The sequence below is a fragment of the Pteropus medius genome, unplaced genomic scaffold (assembly GCF_902729225.1).
Source record: "Pteropus medius unplaced genomic scaffold, Ma_sr-lr_union100, whole genome shotgun sequence".
In the NCBI taxonomy this organism is placed as follows: domain Eukaryota; kingdom Metazoa; phylum Chordata; class Mammalia; order Chiroptera; family Pteropodidae; genus Pteropus; species Pteropus medius.
In genome coordinates, this window is record NW_024346980.1 from 809,416 (window position 1) to 824,937 (window position 15,522).

A 15,522-nucleotide genomic window follows, 5' to 3' on the forward strand; every position below is an offset into this window, starting at 1 on the left:
CCCCCCACTCGCTCGGGTCACACCCTGTGGCCGGAACTTCTGCAGCGTCAGGTGCGACAGCAAAGCGAGCTCGGGTGTCCTTTCCTTCCCCGCGGTTCACGCGCGCAAGAGCCCCCTCCCCGTGCCCCGCAGCGACCCCGGCGTCGAGGTCTCCTTCCCTCAGGAAATCGAGAACGGTCTCCTTTGCGCTTAAAGGAAGCACTCGGTGGCTTCTGTCTGCCATCTCCCTGCCGTGGCCCTGAGTAGGGACGAGGGTGACGCGGACACCAGCCCTGGGATCCTGTGATGGTCCATCTGACCGCTGGGACTTCCAGCCTCCGGTAGCAAAATGTAGATGATGATCTTAGTAAAATTTCTAAATTTTATCACCTTCGATTACTAAGATTCTTTACACGTCTCTCTAAAATTAGTTGTCAGTTTGCTTTTCATGTTTAAGAGCTAAATTTTAGAGGGGACAGATTTGCTGATGGAGCGAGGCCGGTGTCTCCATCAGCTGGGGCCGACGTGACAATACCCCAGACCCGGGGGTGAAGTGACAGACATGTCCCTCTCCATCCTGGAGGCTGGAGTCTGGGGTCAAAGCGCCGGCAAGTGGGGCGCTGGGGGCCACTTCTGACTTGCAGGTGGCTGCTGTCCACCATGTCCTCACCCGCCTGTGGTGTCCTCATCCAGTGTCCACACCCACGTGTCCTCATCTGGGCCAGAGCGAGTATGGACCATCTCTCCTCCTCCCGCCCGGACGCTAGCCCCGTCATGGGGCCCTGTCGCCGGGTACGGCCACGCGGGGGTCAGAGCTGCCGTGCGTGGCCCGGGGCCCTCAGCCCTGACAGCACAGACACAGATTTTCTCACTGTGGTACCGGCTTCCGGCGGGAGGGGGGGCGGGCGTTGGTCCTGGGGCCCCGTCTGACCAGCTCAGCTCCCTCTGTGTCCCCCGGTCTGTCTCTGTCACTCCACGCCTTCCCCCTCATTCTTCGGGTCTGGCCGGGGGGTGTAACTGCCACACGAGGGGACAGTCTGTCCTGTGGACGTTAGCAGGGACCCGCCAGGGGCCAGGCATCTTCCAGGCGAAGCCAGAGGATGCAGCGTCACCTGCGCAGAGGCCCTGGGGTCCCCGGGACCCCTGAGAGCCGAGGGGCAGATGGACCGAGGCGTGAGCTCGGCCTCCAGCGGGGCCTCCGCCCGCTGGCCACGGGCTCCCACTCGGAGGGCCGCAGACCCGGTTCCGCGCTCGGCCCGCCGTGCCGGGGAGAGCGGCAGGCCGCGGGCGCCGTGGCCGGCGCTGGGATCCGCGTGTTTTAAAACCATCCCATCGCAGTTCCGTCTCTGCGACGTCACCGTGGTCCCGGGACTGTCACTGGGGGACCGTGCGAACGCGCCCAGCTCCCCGCGCCTGGAGACGCGGCTCCCACCGGCACTCGCTGCAGAGCGCTATGAAGGAGCGAGGTCGGTGGCACTGGGGACTGAAACCGGTGGCTCCGGCGGTGGCCTCGGCTCCAGTGCTTCCAGTGAGAGGGTTTCTCGCAAAGCCTCCAGGGGCTTTGGACAGTCTAAGGCGTGGTCGGGACAGCAACGTTGTAGCGATTTGGATCCAACAGGAGTGTGCGTTTCGTTTGCTTTCCTCTGGCCCAGGATTCGTTGGGCTGCGACCCTCGGGGGGCGGGGGCTCTCGTGTCCAGGGGAGGGGTGGGACGGTGCTGGCTAGACGGCTGCCACTGCTCCTCGGCGGACGGTGGGCAAGGCCGCAACGTCACGTGAGCTCACGGCCCATCTGAGCCGTGTCCCTACGTGGAGCAGGGACCTGGTTCCCGTGCCCGGAGTCGGGGGAGGGGGGCACGGGGGCCCCGGCCACCCGTCTCTGTCTCCCCGCCTGGGCTGTGGCGTGAGGGTCAGGTGAGGCGGGCAGAGGGGGCCGGTGCGGGGAGGCGGTCACCTCACTCCTGCGCCCCGCACCCCGGCCGGCTGGGCGGGAGCAGCCTGGCCGAAGCCTCCGGCCCGTGGCGCGGGGCCTGCACCTCACGCCCGTCTCGTGTCTTCCCAGAATCCATCTACCGCCGCGGAGCCAGAAGATGGAGGAAGCTGTACCGCGCCAACGGCCATCTCTTCCAAGCCAAGCGCTTTAACAGGGTGAGCGCTGCGGCCTGGGGCTGCGGGCTCGGGGGCTGCCGGGTGCCGGGTGCCGCGTGCCGCGTGCCGGGTGCTGGGTGCCGAGTGCTGCATGCTGAGTGCTGCGTGCTGTGCCGGGTACTGAGTGCTGTGTGCTGAGTACTGAGTACTGTGTGCTGCGTGCCGTGGGCCACTTTAAAAGTGGAGAGAGGTAGGTGCCTCCCCCCACGAGCGGGCTGGGCTCTGTTCAGCACCCAGCAGAGAGTCTGTCACGAATGAGCCTTTGCACGGCTTCCTGAGCCTGTAAGGTCCCCGTTTGGGTGTCTTCCCGGTGGCTGCGTGACAAATGCAGCCTGGGCCTCGGAGCCCCTGCCGTCCTGGTTATGTAACCCTGGTCAGGGCACCGTGGCTCTTTGGTCCCCCTGCTCGTGTCCAGTGGCGCGACAGTAGGTGTGACAGCTAATGCCAGGACACGTCTGGTGCTGCAAATAGTGTTTCCCGTTGGCTGGAAGGGTCGACTGTGAACCCCGGAAGCCCCATGCAGCTCCCCAGTCTGCCACCACCCGGCCCCACCCCCTGGCCCACGGTGAAGGGCACGTTAGTTCACTTTCCATCATTTCTCTTCACGATTCTTTTATACTCTCCAGAAATGACGTGGTTCACGTGGCCGTGTAATTGTCCATGTCACGGTGGAAGGGGAGGTGCCTTGGTGGCCAAGGACCGTTAGTGTCCCGGGTTGCTAGAACCTAGTGCCACAGACTGGGGGTGCTGAAAACAGAAATTCATTCTCTCGGGGTCCAGAGGCCGGAAGTCCAAAACCAAGGTGGGGGCAGGGCCGCCCGAGGGCCCCAAGGGAGGGTCCTCCCTGCCTCGCTAGCTGCTGGCCTGGCCGGTGCTGGGCTTGTAGCTGCCACCGCCCTCCACACCCTTCCCCCTCTCTGTCTGCCCCTAGAGGTCACTGGTCACCAGGTCAGGGCCCACGTGGCCCAGTACGACCTCAGCGTGACAGCTCACCGCACCTACGAAAGTAGTTTCCGCCTAAGGTCACATTCCGAGGTTCTGGGTGGACACGAGTTTGGGGGACGCCCCTGAGCCCAGCACGGCACCCGCGTGCTCACCTGCCCGGCCCGCCCTCCCCCACGTCCTCAGAGCTCGAAGTCACCCTCGCTTTCTGTCTGGGCTTGAATGTCCATCTCTTCAGGGTACCAGAGTGGACTCTGGAGCCCTGCCCCAACACTGGCCTTCAGTGAATTGCATCTCCCGCATTACCGGCTGTCCCTCCGGTCCGAGGTGAAGCCCACCTACCCCACGAGGCAAGCCAGGGCCACAGCACGGAGGGGCCTGGCCTTTCCTGCCCTGCCGGTTTTAGGGGCAAAAGTCCTTCCCTGACCGCAGGGTACAGACTCTGCCACTGCCCCTCCCCCCGCCCACCCCTCCTCAAAATCGCTGGGTGGCGGGTTTTCCTCCCTAGGGAGAAGCCCGTCCCCACCCTGGGGAGAAGCTGGCTTCTCGGTGTCGTCGGCCGTTAGCCGGCCACACCGCAGGCCCGCAGTGTAGGGCTCGGTCGTTTCCTTAGCTGAGCTCGGCGCAGGCTGCTGACACAGGTGGATCCTTTTTGTTTTTCTCCTGGAGTAATTTGAGACTTTTTCAACAGAGAGAAAGTTGTTAAAAATTGCGAAGGAGGACTAAAACATGCAAATGAGTTATGGCTAGGAAGATTCTAGCTGGGGAATGCGGGCGCACGTGGACGTGGGACGTGCCGCGTGACGGCAGGTGACTTTGACCCCGTGAGCCCCGTGTGGTCAGGGTTCTGCATGTTCACGGTCACGCACTCGGCCGCACTCGGCCGCACTCAGCAGTCAGGGTCACCAGCGTGCGTTTCAGGTCGTCGAGACCATGAAGAACCAAGAGCGACCATTTAAAAACTTTAAAAATCCTGGAAAAAGTTCCAAGGTAACTAACTATACGCTAGCAGCTCAAAAACGTGCCAAGGCAGAATGCCAGACAGGGGCCTTTTCTTCGTGGTGCTCATTCGGGTGAGCCGTTGGCGCAAGGGTCAGGCCGGGGGCCTCGCCACGCTGCCCTCGGCCTGGGCCACTCCACCCGGCGGGACCCGGGGCCGCCGCTCACACGCGCGGCCCGGCGGGAGCTGCGATCGCCCTCCCAGTCCTCCGTGGCTCCCCCAGCCTTGGGATGGGCCCACGTGGTGGCTGCTAAACCCAGGCTGGTTCCCGGGTGTGACAAGGTGACCGGGCCACCTCTCGCCCCGGCTCCGCGTCATCCTTTGGGAACATCAGTGGAGGTACACGCGTGCCTGGGCTCAGCCGGCTCCCGGTAGAGCCGGGGTGCGCCGGCCCGGCTGACGGCCGCGTCTCGTCTGCAGAGAGCGTACTGCGGCCAGTGCAGCGAGAGGATATGGGGGCTCGCGCGGCAGGGCTACAGGTGCGTCCACTGCCAGCTGCTGGTCCATAAACGCTGCCACGTCCTCGTCCCGCTGACCTGCAGAAGGCATATGGTGAGTGCGTGCGCGGGGGAGCAGCCTCAAGCCCACGTCCACACTGACCCTGATGGCTCGGTCCCCCGTCCCTGCCACTGACCAGACGAGAGGAGGGACCCTGGTGGGCTGCAGAGTGGGGGCCCAGAGCGTGGTTGGCGGTCTGGGACAGGGCCTGCCCCCAGTACACTCGGGGGGCCCAGTGCCGTCTGTGGCTCAGGGCTGGGCTGGGCGGGGGGTTGGGGGGGGTTCACCGTGGCCTGTCCTGCCTGGTCGTGAAGCAGTTCGTGGGAGCTGGGGAGGCAGAAGCGCAGGGCCCGGCCATGTGCTGCACCCTTGCCACCGGGCTGGGCCAGGGACGCGACGTGTCGGCCCTTCGGGGCATCGCTGACGGGCTGTTCTGCACCAGCACCCAGGCCTCCACCCAGGCGTGCCACCACCCGGCCGCATGAGCGAGCCTGGACGGGCACATGCGGCACGGTGGCTCACCTGGGTCCCGCTGCAGAGTGAGCGGGAGAGACGCTGATGCCGTCACCCAGTGCTGCTGGAGCGTGGGACCATGGGGTCCCCACACAGGCTGGGGTGGGGGGATTGGCGCATCTTTCTAGGGGTCCCTATCACTGGCTGCCAAAGACCGGAAAGGCACACAGACCCTCGGGCCCCCTCGGTCCATGTTAGCCTAGGAAAGAGACCAGCCAGGAAGGCTGTCACCAGGGCTGAGGGACACTCACGCGGGAGCCTGGCTGTCCGCAGTGGGGAGCTGCCTCGATTATGACATCAGTGCGTGGAACCCCACGAGACGGGGGGTGGGGGTCCGCGCTGGGCAGCCGACAGGCTCCGATGCGGTGGCGGGGAGCCGGGGGACGTTGCCAAGCACGATATAAAAACAGCCCTTTTCTGAAGTACCTGCCGGGGAGGCCCCGGCCTGCGGGCTGAGTGGGCGGCTCTGCCTGACCCCGCAGGGCGCTTCACGTGGCAGCCCAGCAGTCGGCGTTTGCGTCATGTGCATCGGGACGTGTGTTGCGATGTGTCGTGACAGGTGATTTAAAAAGCCGGCGGTGTCTCAGAAGCTACGTCACGACGTCTGTGCATTCACTTAGTAACGCCCCGTCTCTCTGCAGGATTCTGTCATGCCTTCCCAAGAACCTGCAGTAGGTGACAAGGACGACGACGTGGACCTTCCTTCTGAGGAGACCGGTGGAAGTAAGCCTGCTCCCGTCCCCTCGCGACCACCAGCCCTCTCTAGACCCCGCCTGCCACGTCAGCGAGCACGGCCACCTCGCAGCGAGGCTGGGGACAGGCCCCTCATCCCCGGGCAGAGCTGGGTGGGGCGGGCGGCCTTCCCGGGGCCCCGTCTCCGCGAGCTGCTGTCCCGGGTGTCAGGGGCAGGGTCTGCGCTCTGCACCGGCTCTGGGAGCAGCACCCAGTGTACCCCCTGCAAATCGGCTGTGCAAAGGGCGCGCTGCTGCGTGGTTCTTGGAGTTTCGTGGGATTTTTTTGTGTGTGTGTGTGAGTACGGACTTTTTTAATGCTAAGAAGAAGCATTTGGAGAGAGATTTCAATACCAATTTTGATGAGGGCCCAGTTCTAAGCCTCCAAAGTCTGGGGTATTGCAAGGGTGTGTGACAGCCCTAACCCTCACTCGATGAATGCGAGTCCCATTCCTGGGGGCCCTTGAAGGGTGAGACGTGGCCACGGCACATAAAGCACTTAGCACCTCACGCAGAGAAGACTCTTAGCAAACAGTGACCCACCCGTACACATTTTGCCTATGCACACACATCGCCCCTCATCATCATCCACTCCACCCACCACATCGCTCACTCACTCACACGCTCACCACCCACCCATCATCACCCACCCACACGCCTGCTCTAAGAACAAAAACTAGAAAACCAGACACCAAAATCCTGTGTGACTAATTCCCTCCGGGTGAGTCACTGGGGAGACTTATCACGAATGCGGTTCCCTGAGCCCCGCTCCCGGTGCTCGGCGTCGGCAGGTCTGGGCGGGGCCCAGGAGGCCGCGTGCTCCGGAGACTCAGTAGGGCAGAGCGGCCGCTCCGTGCTTGGCCCTGGGCCCCGTGGCCTGGCCAGGCCCCTGCACGTTGCGGGCGGCGAGGGCCTCTGTGGGCCCCCTCGGGCCGCGTCGCGGGCGACGCCTAACGGCCTCCTCTCCCTCTCTCACTAGTCACTTACATCCCTTCCACCCGGAAGCGCGACAGCATCAAAGATGACGCCGAGGTGAGTGTGCAGAGCGGCCCGTGCGAGTGCCCAGGGCGCGTTGCAGAAGTTCGCGAGCTCCTTCCGGGGCCGGCGTGGGACGTGAGCCGGGCGTCTTCGGGGTTGTCGCTCGGAAATGGGGCGCGGTCTAGCGGGTGCCCGGCTGGTGCACGCTGACGTGCGTGGGGGGGGCGGGGGTCTACGAAGCCCTCCAGACCCTGGGCCAGAGGCGTCTCCGAACGGTGGGTCACGTCGGCCAACGTGGCAAACGTGAGTCACTGCTGGACCTCAGGACGAGGACACGTGTGCGCTGGACGCCCCCTGCGAGACGCAGGACTCTGGGAGAGGGGCGCTCGCTGGGTCTGTGCGAGCCCGGGCCAGGAGACCCACTGGCCTCGGGGTTCTCTCTGTTGAGTTTGGATGATGGCCACCCCTTTCCACGAGAGTGGACACTGTGCCCGGCATGCTGGAAGCTTCCACGTCAGGACAGGGTGGCTCCGGCCATCACAGCTGCGAGGAGCACACGTGACCTCCACACAGGAAACCCTGTGCTCAGGCACTCTGACACTTCGAGAAAGGCGGGAAGGGTGTCCCCTGGGGACGGGCTCACTAGCCTCTTACTGTCCCCTGGGCGCCCTTGCGAGGGGGGCGTTGTCTGTGGGCCCCGGGTCAGAAGGAGACCGACGGATGCCCGCCTAGTTCCCTGTTCGTCTGGTCCCTCACTCCCCATATTCAGAGTCTTAGGTTTCCTGTGACCATCTCTGGTCACCTGTGGCAGGTGTTCCTTTTGCTGGGCAGTCAGTGCCTCATGAAGCCACGAGATGCCAGCACCCACGGGCACTCCTCACACGGGGCACAGGCCACGGGCCCTCTGGCTTTGGGGACGGGGTGCGCAGCGTGATCCGTTCATAGCCGTGAGGAGGGGATGGGGACCAGGGCCTGCCGTCAGCGCTGGGTCTCGCTCGGGGCACACCCTGCACGAATGCCCAGAGGCTGCTGCCCCTGAGGCTCTTCGGGGTCTGGATCCTGGCACAGTGCAGTCTCCCCAGCATCTGTCTGCCCAGGAGGCAGAGCGGGCCCAGGGCTGGTGTTTGAGCTGTAACTTTTGTCAAATTGTTTATCCTTTATTTTCCCTTTGTGTGTTTCTCACACCACCGAGCGATTCTCCAGCTCTCGGTGGATACTGACTGCGTGTCCTACAATTTAACGCAGTTCCTACACCGTCTGCTGGAGGTGGCACCAGACCCGACGGGCTCAGGGCCCAGGCAGGCTTGTCGTCACAAGTCCAGGTTGTCGCCTGTTCTGCTGACTGACCTGGTATAAATCAGAGGTTCCCACAGCGTCCTTGGGTTCAATTAATTTGCTAGAGCCGGTCACAGAACTCAGAGAAACACGTCGCTCAGTAGGTCACCAGTTTATTGTAGAAGGACATCACCAGGGACAGCCAGGTGGAAGGGGGGAGGCACATGGAAGGTGTGGGGAGAGGGCCCCCCGCCTTCCGTGCCTGCTGTCCCCACATCTCCGCCTGGCGGTCGCCCCCGAGGCTGGGCCCCGACCTGGCTTTCTGTGGCGGCTCCGTGACAGGCAGGATCGGTTCAGCCATTGGCCCTCGGTGACAGCTCAGTCCCCAGCCCTTCTCGCTTCCCAAGAGGTGAGGATGGGGCTGAAAGTTCCAACCCTCGGATCACGTGGTCGGTTTCCCTGGCAACCAGCCCCCTGCCTTCTTGATTTAGGGGCTTTCCGAAAGTCGGCTCATTACCATAACAAAAGACACCTCCTGGCATTTAGGGATGCCTAGAGTTTTGGGGGCCGCGTTCCAGCACCTGGAGGGAGACCAAACACTTAGATTTTGTTGCAAATCGGTGTCACCGTGTGGCCCTTCCGGCCAGGCAAACCCTCTGCCACCCTGTCCTGTTGTCCCCAGCTCCGGACCGGAGGCTCAGTTTGGCCTCTGCAGTCAGACTGTGCTCCTGAAGGAAAACGGCCACCAGCCATGCTCTCGGCCCGTCCCCCAACCTCAGGGGACAGCGCCCCTGGCGCCTCTGGCCACCGCTCCCCCAGTGTGAGTGGCAAAAGTCACCCTTTGGACTTCTAGATTTTCTGCCCAGTGACTGTCTGGAGCGAGTCAGGAGCAGTCGGTCAGATAATTCTCGGGGGGCAGCCTCTGTCGGTGGTCGAGTCTCCTTCTCTTTTGCCGTGTGTCCCCAGTAACGCAGGCTGGGGGCCTGGGCAGGCCTTTGCCGATGGGAGCTGGTGATGGCCCAGGGAGGGCCAGGCAGGTCCCCCGTCCCAGCCCTGATGGCCCTGGGGCCTGCGAGCCTGTGGGCACCTTTCATGCGTCCTGTGAGGCCGGCCCCGAGCGCCCACGTCAGTCCGAGGGCCGCCGGTGTCGGTGAAGGGCTGTGGCCTGGGTTTCCAGCCCCTCCCGTCAGATGCTGCGTCGTCTAGTTTCTGGCTTTACTGAGTGGGGGCGGGATCCCGGGTGGGGAGCAGAATCGGGGCGCCGAGGCCCGGGGCGATGCACAGCTCCCTGACCTCGCCCGTCTCCCCGTTCCTCCGTGTCGCGCCCACCCCACCCTCGCAGGCCCTCAAACCGGTCATCGACGGGATGGACGGGATCAAAATCTCTCAGGGGCTGGGGCTGCAGGACTTCGACCTGATCCGGGTCATCGGGCGCGGGAGCTACGCCAAGGTCCTCCTGGTGCGGCTCAAGAAGAACGACCAGGTGTACGCCATGAAGGTGGTGAAGAAGGAGCTGGTGCACGACGACGAGGTGAGCCCCGCCCCGGCCCGGGCCCCTTCCGCTCACCCAGGTGAAGCACACAAAACTTGCCCTTTTAACCGTGTCGAAGTATGCACGTCGCTGGCATCTAGCGCATTTGTGATGATGCGCTACCTACCGTCACCCCTATCCGGGGCCAGACGCTTCAGCCCCCCAGCAGGAGACCCCGCAGCCCTGGCAGTCACTGCCCCCCGCTCAGAGCCCCCGGCAGCCACTCACGGCCTCCCGTCCGCGGCTTCCCCGTCCTGGCTGTTTCATATGCGTGGACTCGGGCCGTGTGGCCGCCTGTGTCTGGCGTCGGTCGCTGGGCGCCACGTGTTCGGGGTGCACGCACTTGCGGCGAGCATCACCACCCCCTCCTCGTGGCTGCGTCGCGTTTCAGCGTGTGGGCGGCCGCGTCCGGTCCTCCTAGCCGCCCGTCGACAGACGTTGGCTGTGGTGATCAGTGTTGCCGGGAACGTGTGTGTTCAGGATCAGCCCGGGTCCCTGTGTGCAGGTCGTTGGGGCCTGGAATGGCTGGGTCACGGGGCGACTGTGTCATTAACCGCGTGAGGACCCGCCAGGCTGCTCGCCAGGCGGCCACATCGTTTCCTCCCGCTTCCCGGCATCCCTCCCAGAGCCTGCTCTTTCCTGTGAGGCGGGCCTGCGTTCCCGTGGCGACTGGCGGCGCGGAGCCCCTTCCCGGGGCCTCTTGGGCTCATGTGCTCTTGATCTTTCCCTTTCACACCTGAACGCAGGTCACGTCTCTTAGGAGCAGAGAGGAGACCAACGTGCAGCTAGCGGTGACTCGGGCGTGGTTAGGCTGCGGCTGGCACACCCGGGGCTGGGTGCGCAGGGGGCAGCAGACCTCAGACGGGCCCCTGCCCACCCCGGCCCAGGCGCGGGGCTCAGAGGGCAGAGCTGGGGCCAAACCTGAGCGCGTCCTCCCAGCAGAGCGCACTGCCCAGCTGGCCCCTCGGCCCTGAGGGCTGAGCTCATGTGAGCGGTGGCGTCCACGCCTGACAGCTGCGGACACCGGGGCCCTGGGAGGTGCCAGCGTCCTCCCTGCTGGCCAGCAGCTCTGCTGGGTGACCCCAGGCCCCCGGCCCAGCACAGCGCCCAGCCAGAAACGTAACGGAATGTGTGGGGTCAAGTTTGTAGACCGAGAGAAAGGCATTCGGAGGAGTCACCGCTTTGGTCGACTCGGCGTCTTCCCATCGCCCATTGTGGGGGGGGTGCGGAGGCAGGGCTTTTAGGGGGCGGGGCTCCAGGGGGTGGTGTGCAGGAGCCGAGTGTGTGCTCGCATGTGCGCGTCTGCGTGCGTGTGTCTGCGAGACACTGGTGTCCCATGGCCATGAGTCTAGGCCACAGGTAACAGGCTGTAAGGCCACCACAGCATGGGGCTGGATGGTGGCCCCAAAAAGGTATGTCCACATCCTAAGCCCTGGCCCTGTGCCTGTGGGCCTATTTGGAAATGGGTCTTCGCGGATGTAGTTACGTTGAGGATCTTGGAGAGATCGTTCTGGGTGGGCCCTGAATCCAACAGCAAGTGTCCCTTTAGAGAAAGATATGAGACTAGGTGACCCGAAGCAGAGGCAGACGGACGGGCCCAGGGACTCTGGGAGTCGCAGAAGCCGGAAGAGGCGGGGGTGGGCTCCGCTGGCTTCTGCCGCACCCGACATCAGGCGTCCGGCCTCGGAACTGAGAGAGAATCAGTGTGTGGTGTTTCCAGCCCCCCGCCACCCCGCATGGCGCCGTGACAGGATAGCCTCGGGAGTCCGGCAGGCAGGAAGGAGCCGGGCAAGCGTGAGACCCTGGTGGCTTCACCAACACCTGCGAGAGGGGAGACCCTTGGGCCTCCCCCCCCCACCCCCCAGGGCTCTCTGCCTGAGCAGCTGGGCAGCCGGGTGTCTCTGGAGAACAGCTGACAGGCTGGTCAGGAGCTCTGCTGAAGCTTGCTCTGCGGGGTGAGGTGCGGGGTGGGCTTGCCCGCGGCCACTGCGCGAGCAGGCCAGAGTCGGGGCCCGCGGGTCTCCCGCTGGGCAGGCGCGGTGAGGCCTTCTGCCTAGGAGTCTGCGGGCAGACAGCAAAGAGCAGACAGGGCTCGGGGCCACGCCCGAGGAGGAGGGAGCCGTGGTCTTGGGCCCAGCAAAGGGACGCTCCCCAGGCTTTACTGACCCGTTTCCGACCTTCTGGGGAGGCAGCTGGCTTTGGACGGGCCCTTTCCCACGGTTTCCCCGAGCCCAGGGGGAGCGGCGTAGCTGACCCCGGAAGTTTCTGGCGCTGGAGTGGGACCAGAGCTGTGCGGCCTTCGTGACTCTGGAGTGGACCGGACCTCGCGGCTTTTCCTCGCGGCGCGGCGTGGGAGGGCAGGGCCGGGAGGCGGGTGCGGGGCTCTGCGGAGTGTTTGCTTCTCCGCCTCTGCTGTCTTGTGCCTCGGGTGGGGGTGATGACGCCCACCGCCCAAGGCCGCCACGGGGGGCACATGAGGCCATGTGCAGTGGGCCTGCGGCCCAGAGGCCAGCACTCGGCTGGTGACGGTGGCTCTGGTGACGGTGGCGATGGCGGTGACGTGATTTCTGATGCTGATGCCGGTGCATTTCCTTGGGGGCCTTTTCTTTTTCTCCCTGAGTGGGCTTCCCACAAGCAGAGGTCAGACACGCTCCCTCCCCAGGATGCCGGGGCCCAGTGTTCCGGATCCTCGTTAACGCTCCCGGTTTCTGTTTCAGGACATCGACTGGGTGCAGACGGAGAAGCACGTGTTCGAGCAGGCCTCCAGCAACCCCTTCCTGGTCGGCTTGCACTCCTGCTTCCAGACGACCAGCCGGTAAGAACGAGCCGCTGTCGCTGGCGTGCGCTCGTCCGACGTGCAGGAGCCACAGGCTTCTCCCCGTTGCTAGTGCGGGGTTTTACCGCTCATCTAACTCGCTTTGTCGTTCTTATTGGCAGCTGTCAAGTAAATTTCACACATCCGAACGTAAATTACTTAATTCTGTTTACTAAGTATTTATCGACAGCATCCCACTGAGGCCAGGCTGCCAGGCTGCCCGATGGGAGGGGGGTTTCTGTGCCTCTGCGTCTTACTGGCTGGTGGGATCAATTAATAAATACCAGCAGCTTGACCCGTAAGCCGTACACACGTTGGAATTCTGCCTTCGAAAGGTTTGAGAAGTCCTCGCTTAGGATATTTAATTCATATTCTGTTCAGAATTCACTCGGCCAGTCGACTCGAACTCACCTACTTTATTTGAAAAATGACTGACTGTGGTTTGTGGGGGTCCTCGAGGGCACCCCTGTTTTGATGATTCACTAGAACTCTGAGGGCCCAGCTGAGTCGCGCTCAAGGCCAACGTTCTTTGCTGTGGAAACAAAGTCGGCAAAGGGGACGGGCACGGTCCCCGGGGATGGGGGGAACCGGCCACGCGCCGAGCACCGTGCCCCGGGAGTCGCCCAGGACACGCGTGATGCCTCCTGACGGTTTCTACTGGGGGTTGGTCATGTGGGCACCTTCCACCTGACAGGGAGCGAAATCCCAGACTCCCAGACAAAGCAGGTGTTCGGCACCAACCGCAGTGTGTGCACAAACGTGGAAGCGCAGTGAGCCTCACGTGCCCTAGGAAGTCGCATCTCGGTGCGGGGACCGGATCCTCTTCAGGGCCCTGGGTAGGGACCAGCCTTGCCCCGGGCCTTTCTCAGCGTTGCTGTGTGGTCCGTTCTGCTCAGTTATACATCAGACCAGCAGCTCACACACGTCTCCATCCACCCTCAACTCTCCCCAGACCTTCAGTCCCCTGTTCCCGCCGGGGCTGGCTGGCCACCTCTGTGTCCAAAGCGTCTGGGATTAACCAGGCTTTCCCCCAAATCCGCTGTCGTTTCCTGCCCGGACCTTGCTGATTCTGCCTCCTAAACGTGTCTCAGATGCCCCCCTGCCTGAACCCCAGCCATAGCCCCCCAGGCTGTCAGCCCTACGTCGGAACGAAGCCGTGTTTTGAAAGCACAGATCCAGAGCACGTTTCTCCTGCTTCTGAACTCCCTGACTGCTTTCCCAGTCACTTCTGGAATATGGTCCAGGCGCGTCGACGAGGTCACTGCGGCCAGGCCCCACCAGTCCCGCTGCCTTCGAGGCGGGTCCCGTCCTGTGCATGCCTCATCCCGTCCACCCAGGAGCCGCTGGAAAGGCCAGCGGCCTGGGCCACTCTGTGGTGCTCCAACCGCACAGTGTCCACGCCCCTGCCCAGCGCTGGCCGCTGTCTGCTGGACGTCGGGCGCGCCCAAGGGGAGCGGCCCGCCCGCCTCCCGCTTCATCAAGGGTCCGGAGTCTTGCGTTGTGTTTTGGCGGATCTAGCGATGAGCTGGGAGGGATGTGGATGTAAACGGTCAGGCACTGCAGCCCACGTCCCTCCCCGCGGCCCGGGGCACAGGCCCGGAACCTCCGAGTCGCACGTTCCCAGGTGTGTGTGGTTAGAACTTTAAAAAAATCTCGTCCGTGGGGCTTTTCTGCGTGATCTCTGAGACACGGCCGCTTCCTGTGCTGCCCTGTCAAGCCGATGTCGACTTGTTTCGCAGCACTGGGCGTGCACGCGGGGAGGCCGCATCCCGGGGCGGCTGCCTGCCTGCCAGGCTTCCCCGCCTCTTACTGGTACCGCATCTGCGCCCGACACTTGGTGAGTCCGGCTGGGGCGGAGACATGAGCATTCGGCCACACGCACTCACGCCTCAGAGGTAGCTGCGGTGGCGACCGATAAGTTTTTGAAGGTACAGTCATGTTCTCGGTACAAACAAAGTGAACACATGTTGGATTTTAGTGACTCGCTAGTTAACGAGGGACTAGTAGACGTTACAGCCAACTCAAAGGGGAGCCCGGGTCCCCCAGGCGCTGGGCTGCGACAGACACAGATGCGTGTGGCCTGGCCTGGAGGCTGGAGCAGGGAGCGCTGTCTTCACAGCAGGCTCATCGGCGGGTCCATCCATGTGGCTGACTTGCCGAGCGGGAAGGGCACGTGCCAGGCAGCCCCAGAGACACCAGTGCTCGCTCAGGCCTCAGAGCCTGTCACAGCTTTTCCTGATGGCCGTGTGCACAGGGGCTCTGCAGCCGGAGCTGGGCGTGGAGGTCCAGCCCCCCATCTTCCCACCTGTGTGACCTCGTCTCCGCCCTGTGCCCCAGTGTCCCCTCCGAGAACGGGGGGCAGGAATGGCTGCCTCCTCAGGCTGCTGTGGCCTAAGCGAAGACGTGAATGTCGGCAGTGAGGTGCAGCTCGGGGTGCACTGATCGTGAACACAGGCCTCCAGGGGCTTCCTGCTTGGTGCCGCGTCTTCGAGCAAACGCACCGCGAGCGTGTCTGAGCCGAAGGCGTGAGAGCAGCAGCTCCCTCGGTCAGACTCCGGTGGCTCTGAGCTCCAGGCCCAGCAGCCCTCCGGGGCACAGCCCCCAGGACACCACACGGACCCATATCGTGAAGTGTGAGGAGGCGCCGGCAAATCCTGGTGGGGACAGGTGGCAGCTACGGGGGGCCGGGGCTTTCTCCTCATGGTGTGTCACCAAGGGTGCCCATGGTCGTTGCCGGGGGCCAGAGGGCCGTCGCTGGGTTCTGCACAATCAAACACAACCGGAAACCACTTAAACTTGGAGCAGGGTCGCGTGCCCACTGGCGGCCTCCAGCAGCAATGTGGGCCCCAAGCCGGCAGCATGTGAGCTCGGTTCTGGGGGTCACTGAATGGGGAGCAAATAAGGACTTCTTTATTTTCTCCCCAGATCCAGTGGTGCCCACTTCGGGCGTGATCACAGGGTGACGTAGGACCCCTGAGCGTTAGGTTGCCACACGTGCACAGGCCGCACAAAACCAGCGCAGCTGCTTTTAACACAGCCGCCTCTGTGCGTGGGAGAGCCACACCTCGTCCCCACGTGACAGCCGTCTCTCCCAGACAACGGCCACGTTAACG

At 63.8% G+C, this 15,522-nt stretch overlaps 1 protein-coding gene across 2 annotated transcripts in view; it reads left to right on the plus strand.

Annotated features, from left to right (window-relative positions):
* Positions 1-15,522, plus strand: part of PRKCZ (protein kinase C zeta) — a 79,375-nt gene that overhangs the window by 50,243 nt on the left and 13,610 nt on the right. For both annotated transcript variants that reach the window (XM_039876895.1, XM_039876896.1), the window contains 6 exons: positions 2,041-2,126; positions 4,489-4,620; positions 5,721-5,802; positions 6,790-6,842; positions 9,406-9,594; positions 12,312-12,409. In XM_039876895.1, coding sequence (XP_039732829.1) covers positions 2,041-2,126; positions 4,489-4,620; positions 5,721-5,802; positions 6,790-6,842; positions 9,406-9,594; positions 12,312-12,409 — 640 coding nt within the window. The remainder of the gene's footprint in view (positions 1-2,040; positions 2,127-4,488; positions 4,621-5,720; positions 5,803-6,789; positions 6,843-9,405; positions 9,595-12,311; positions 12,410-15,522) is intronic.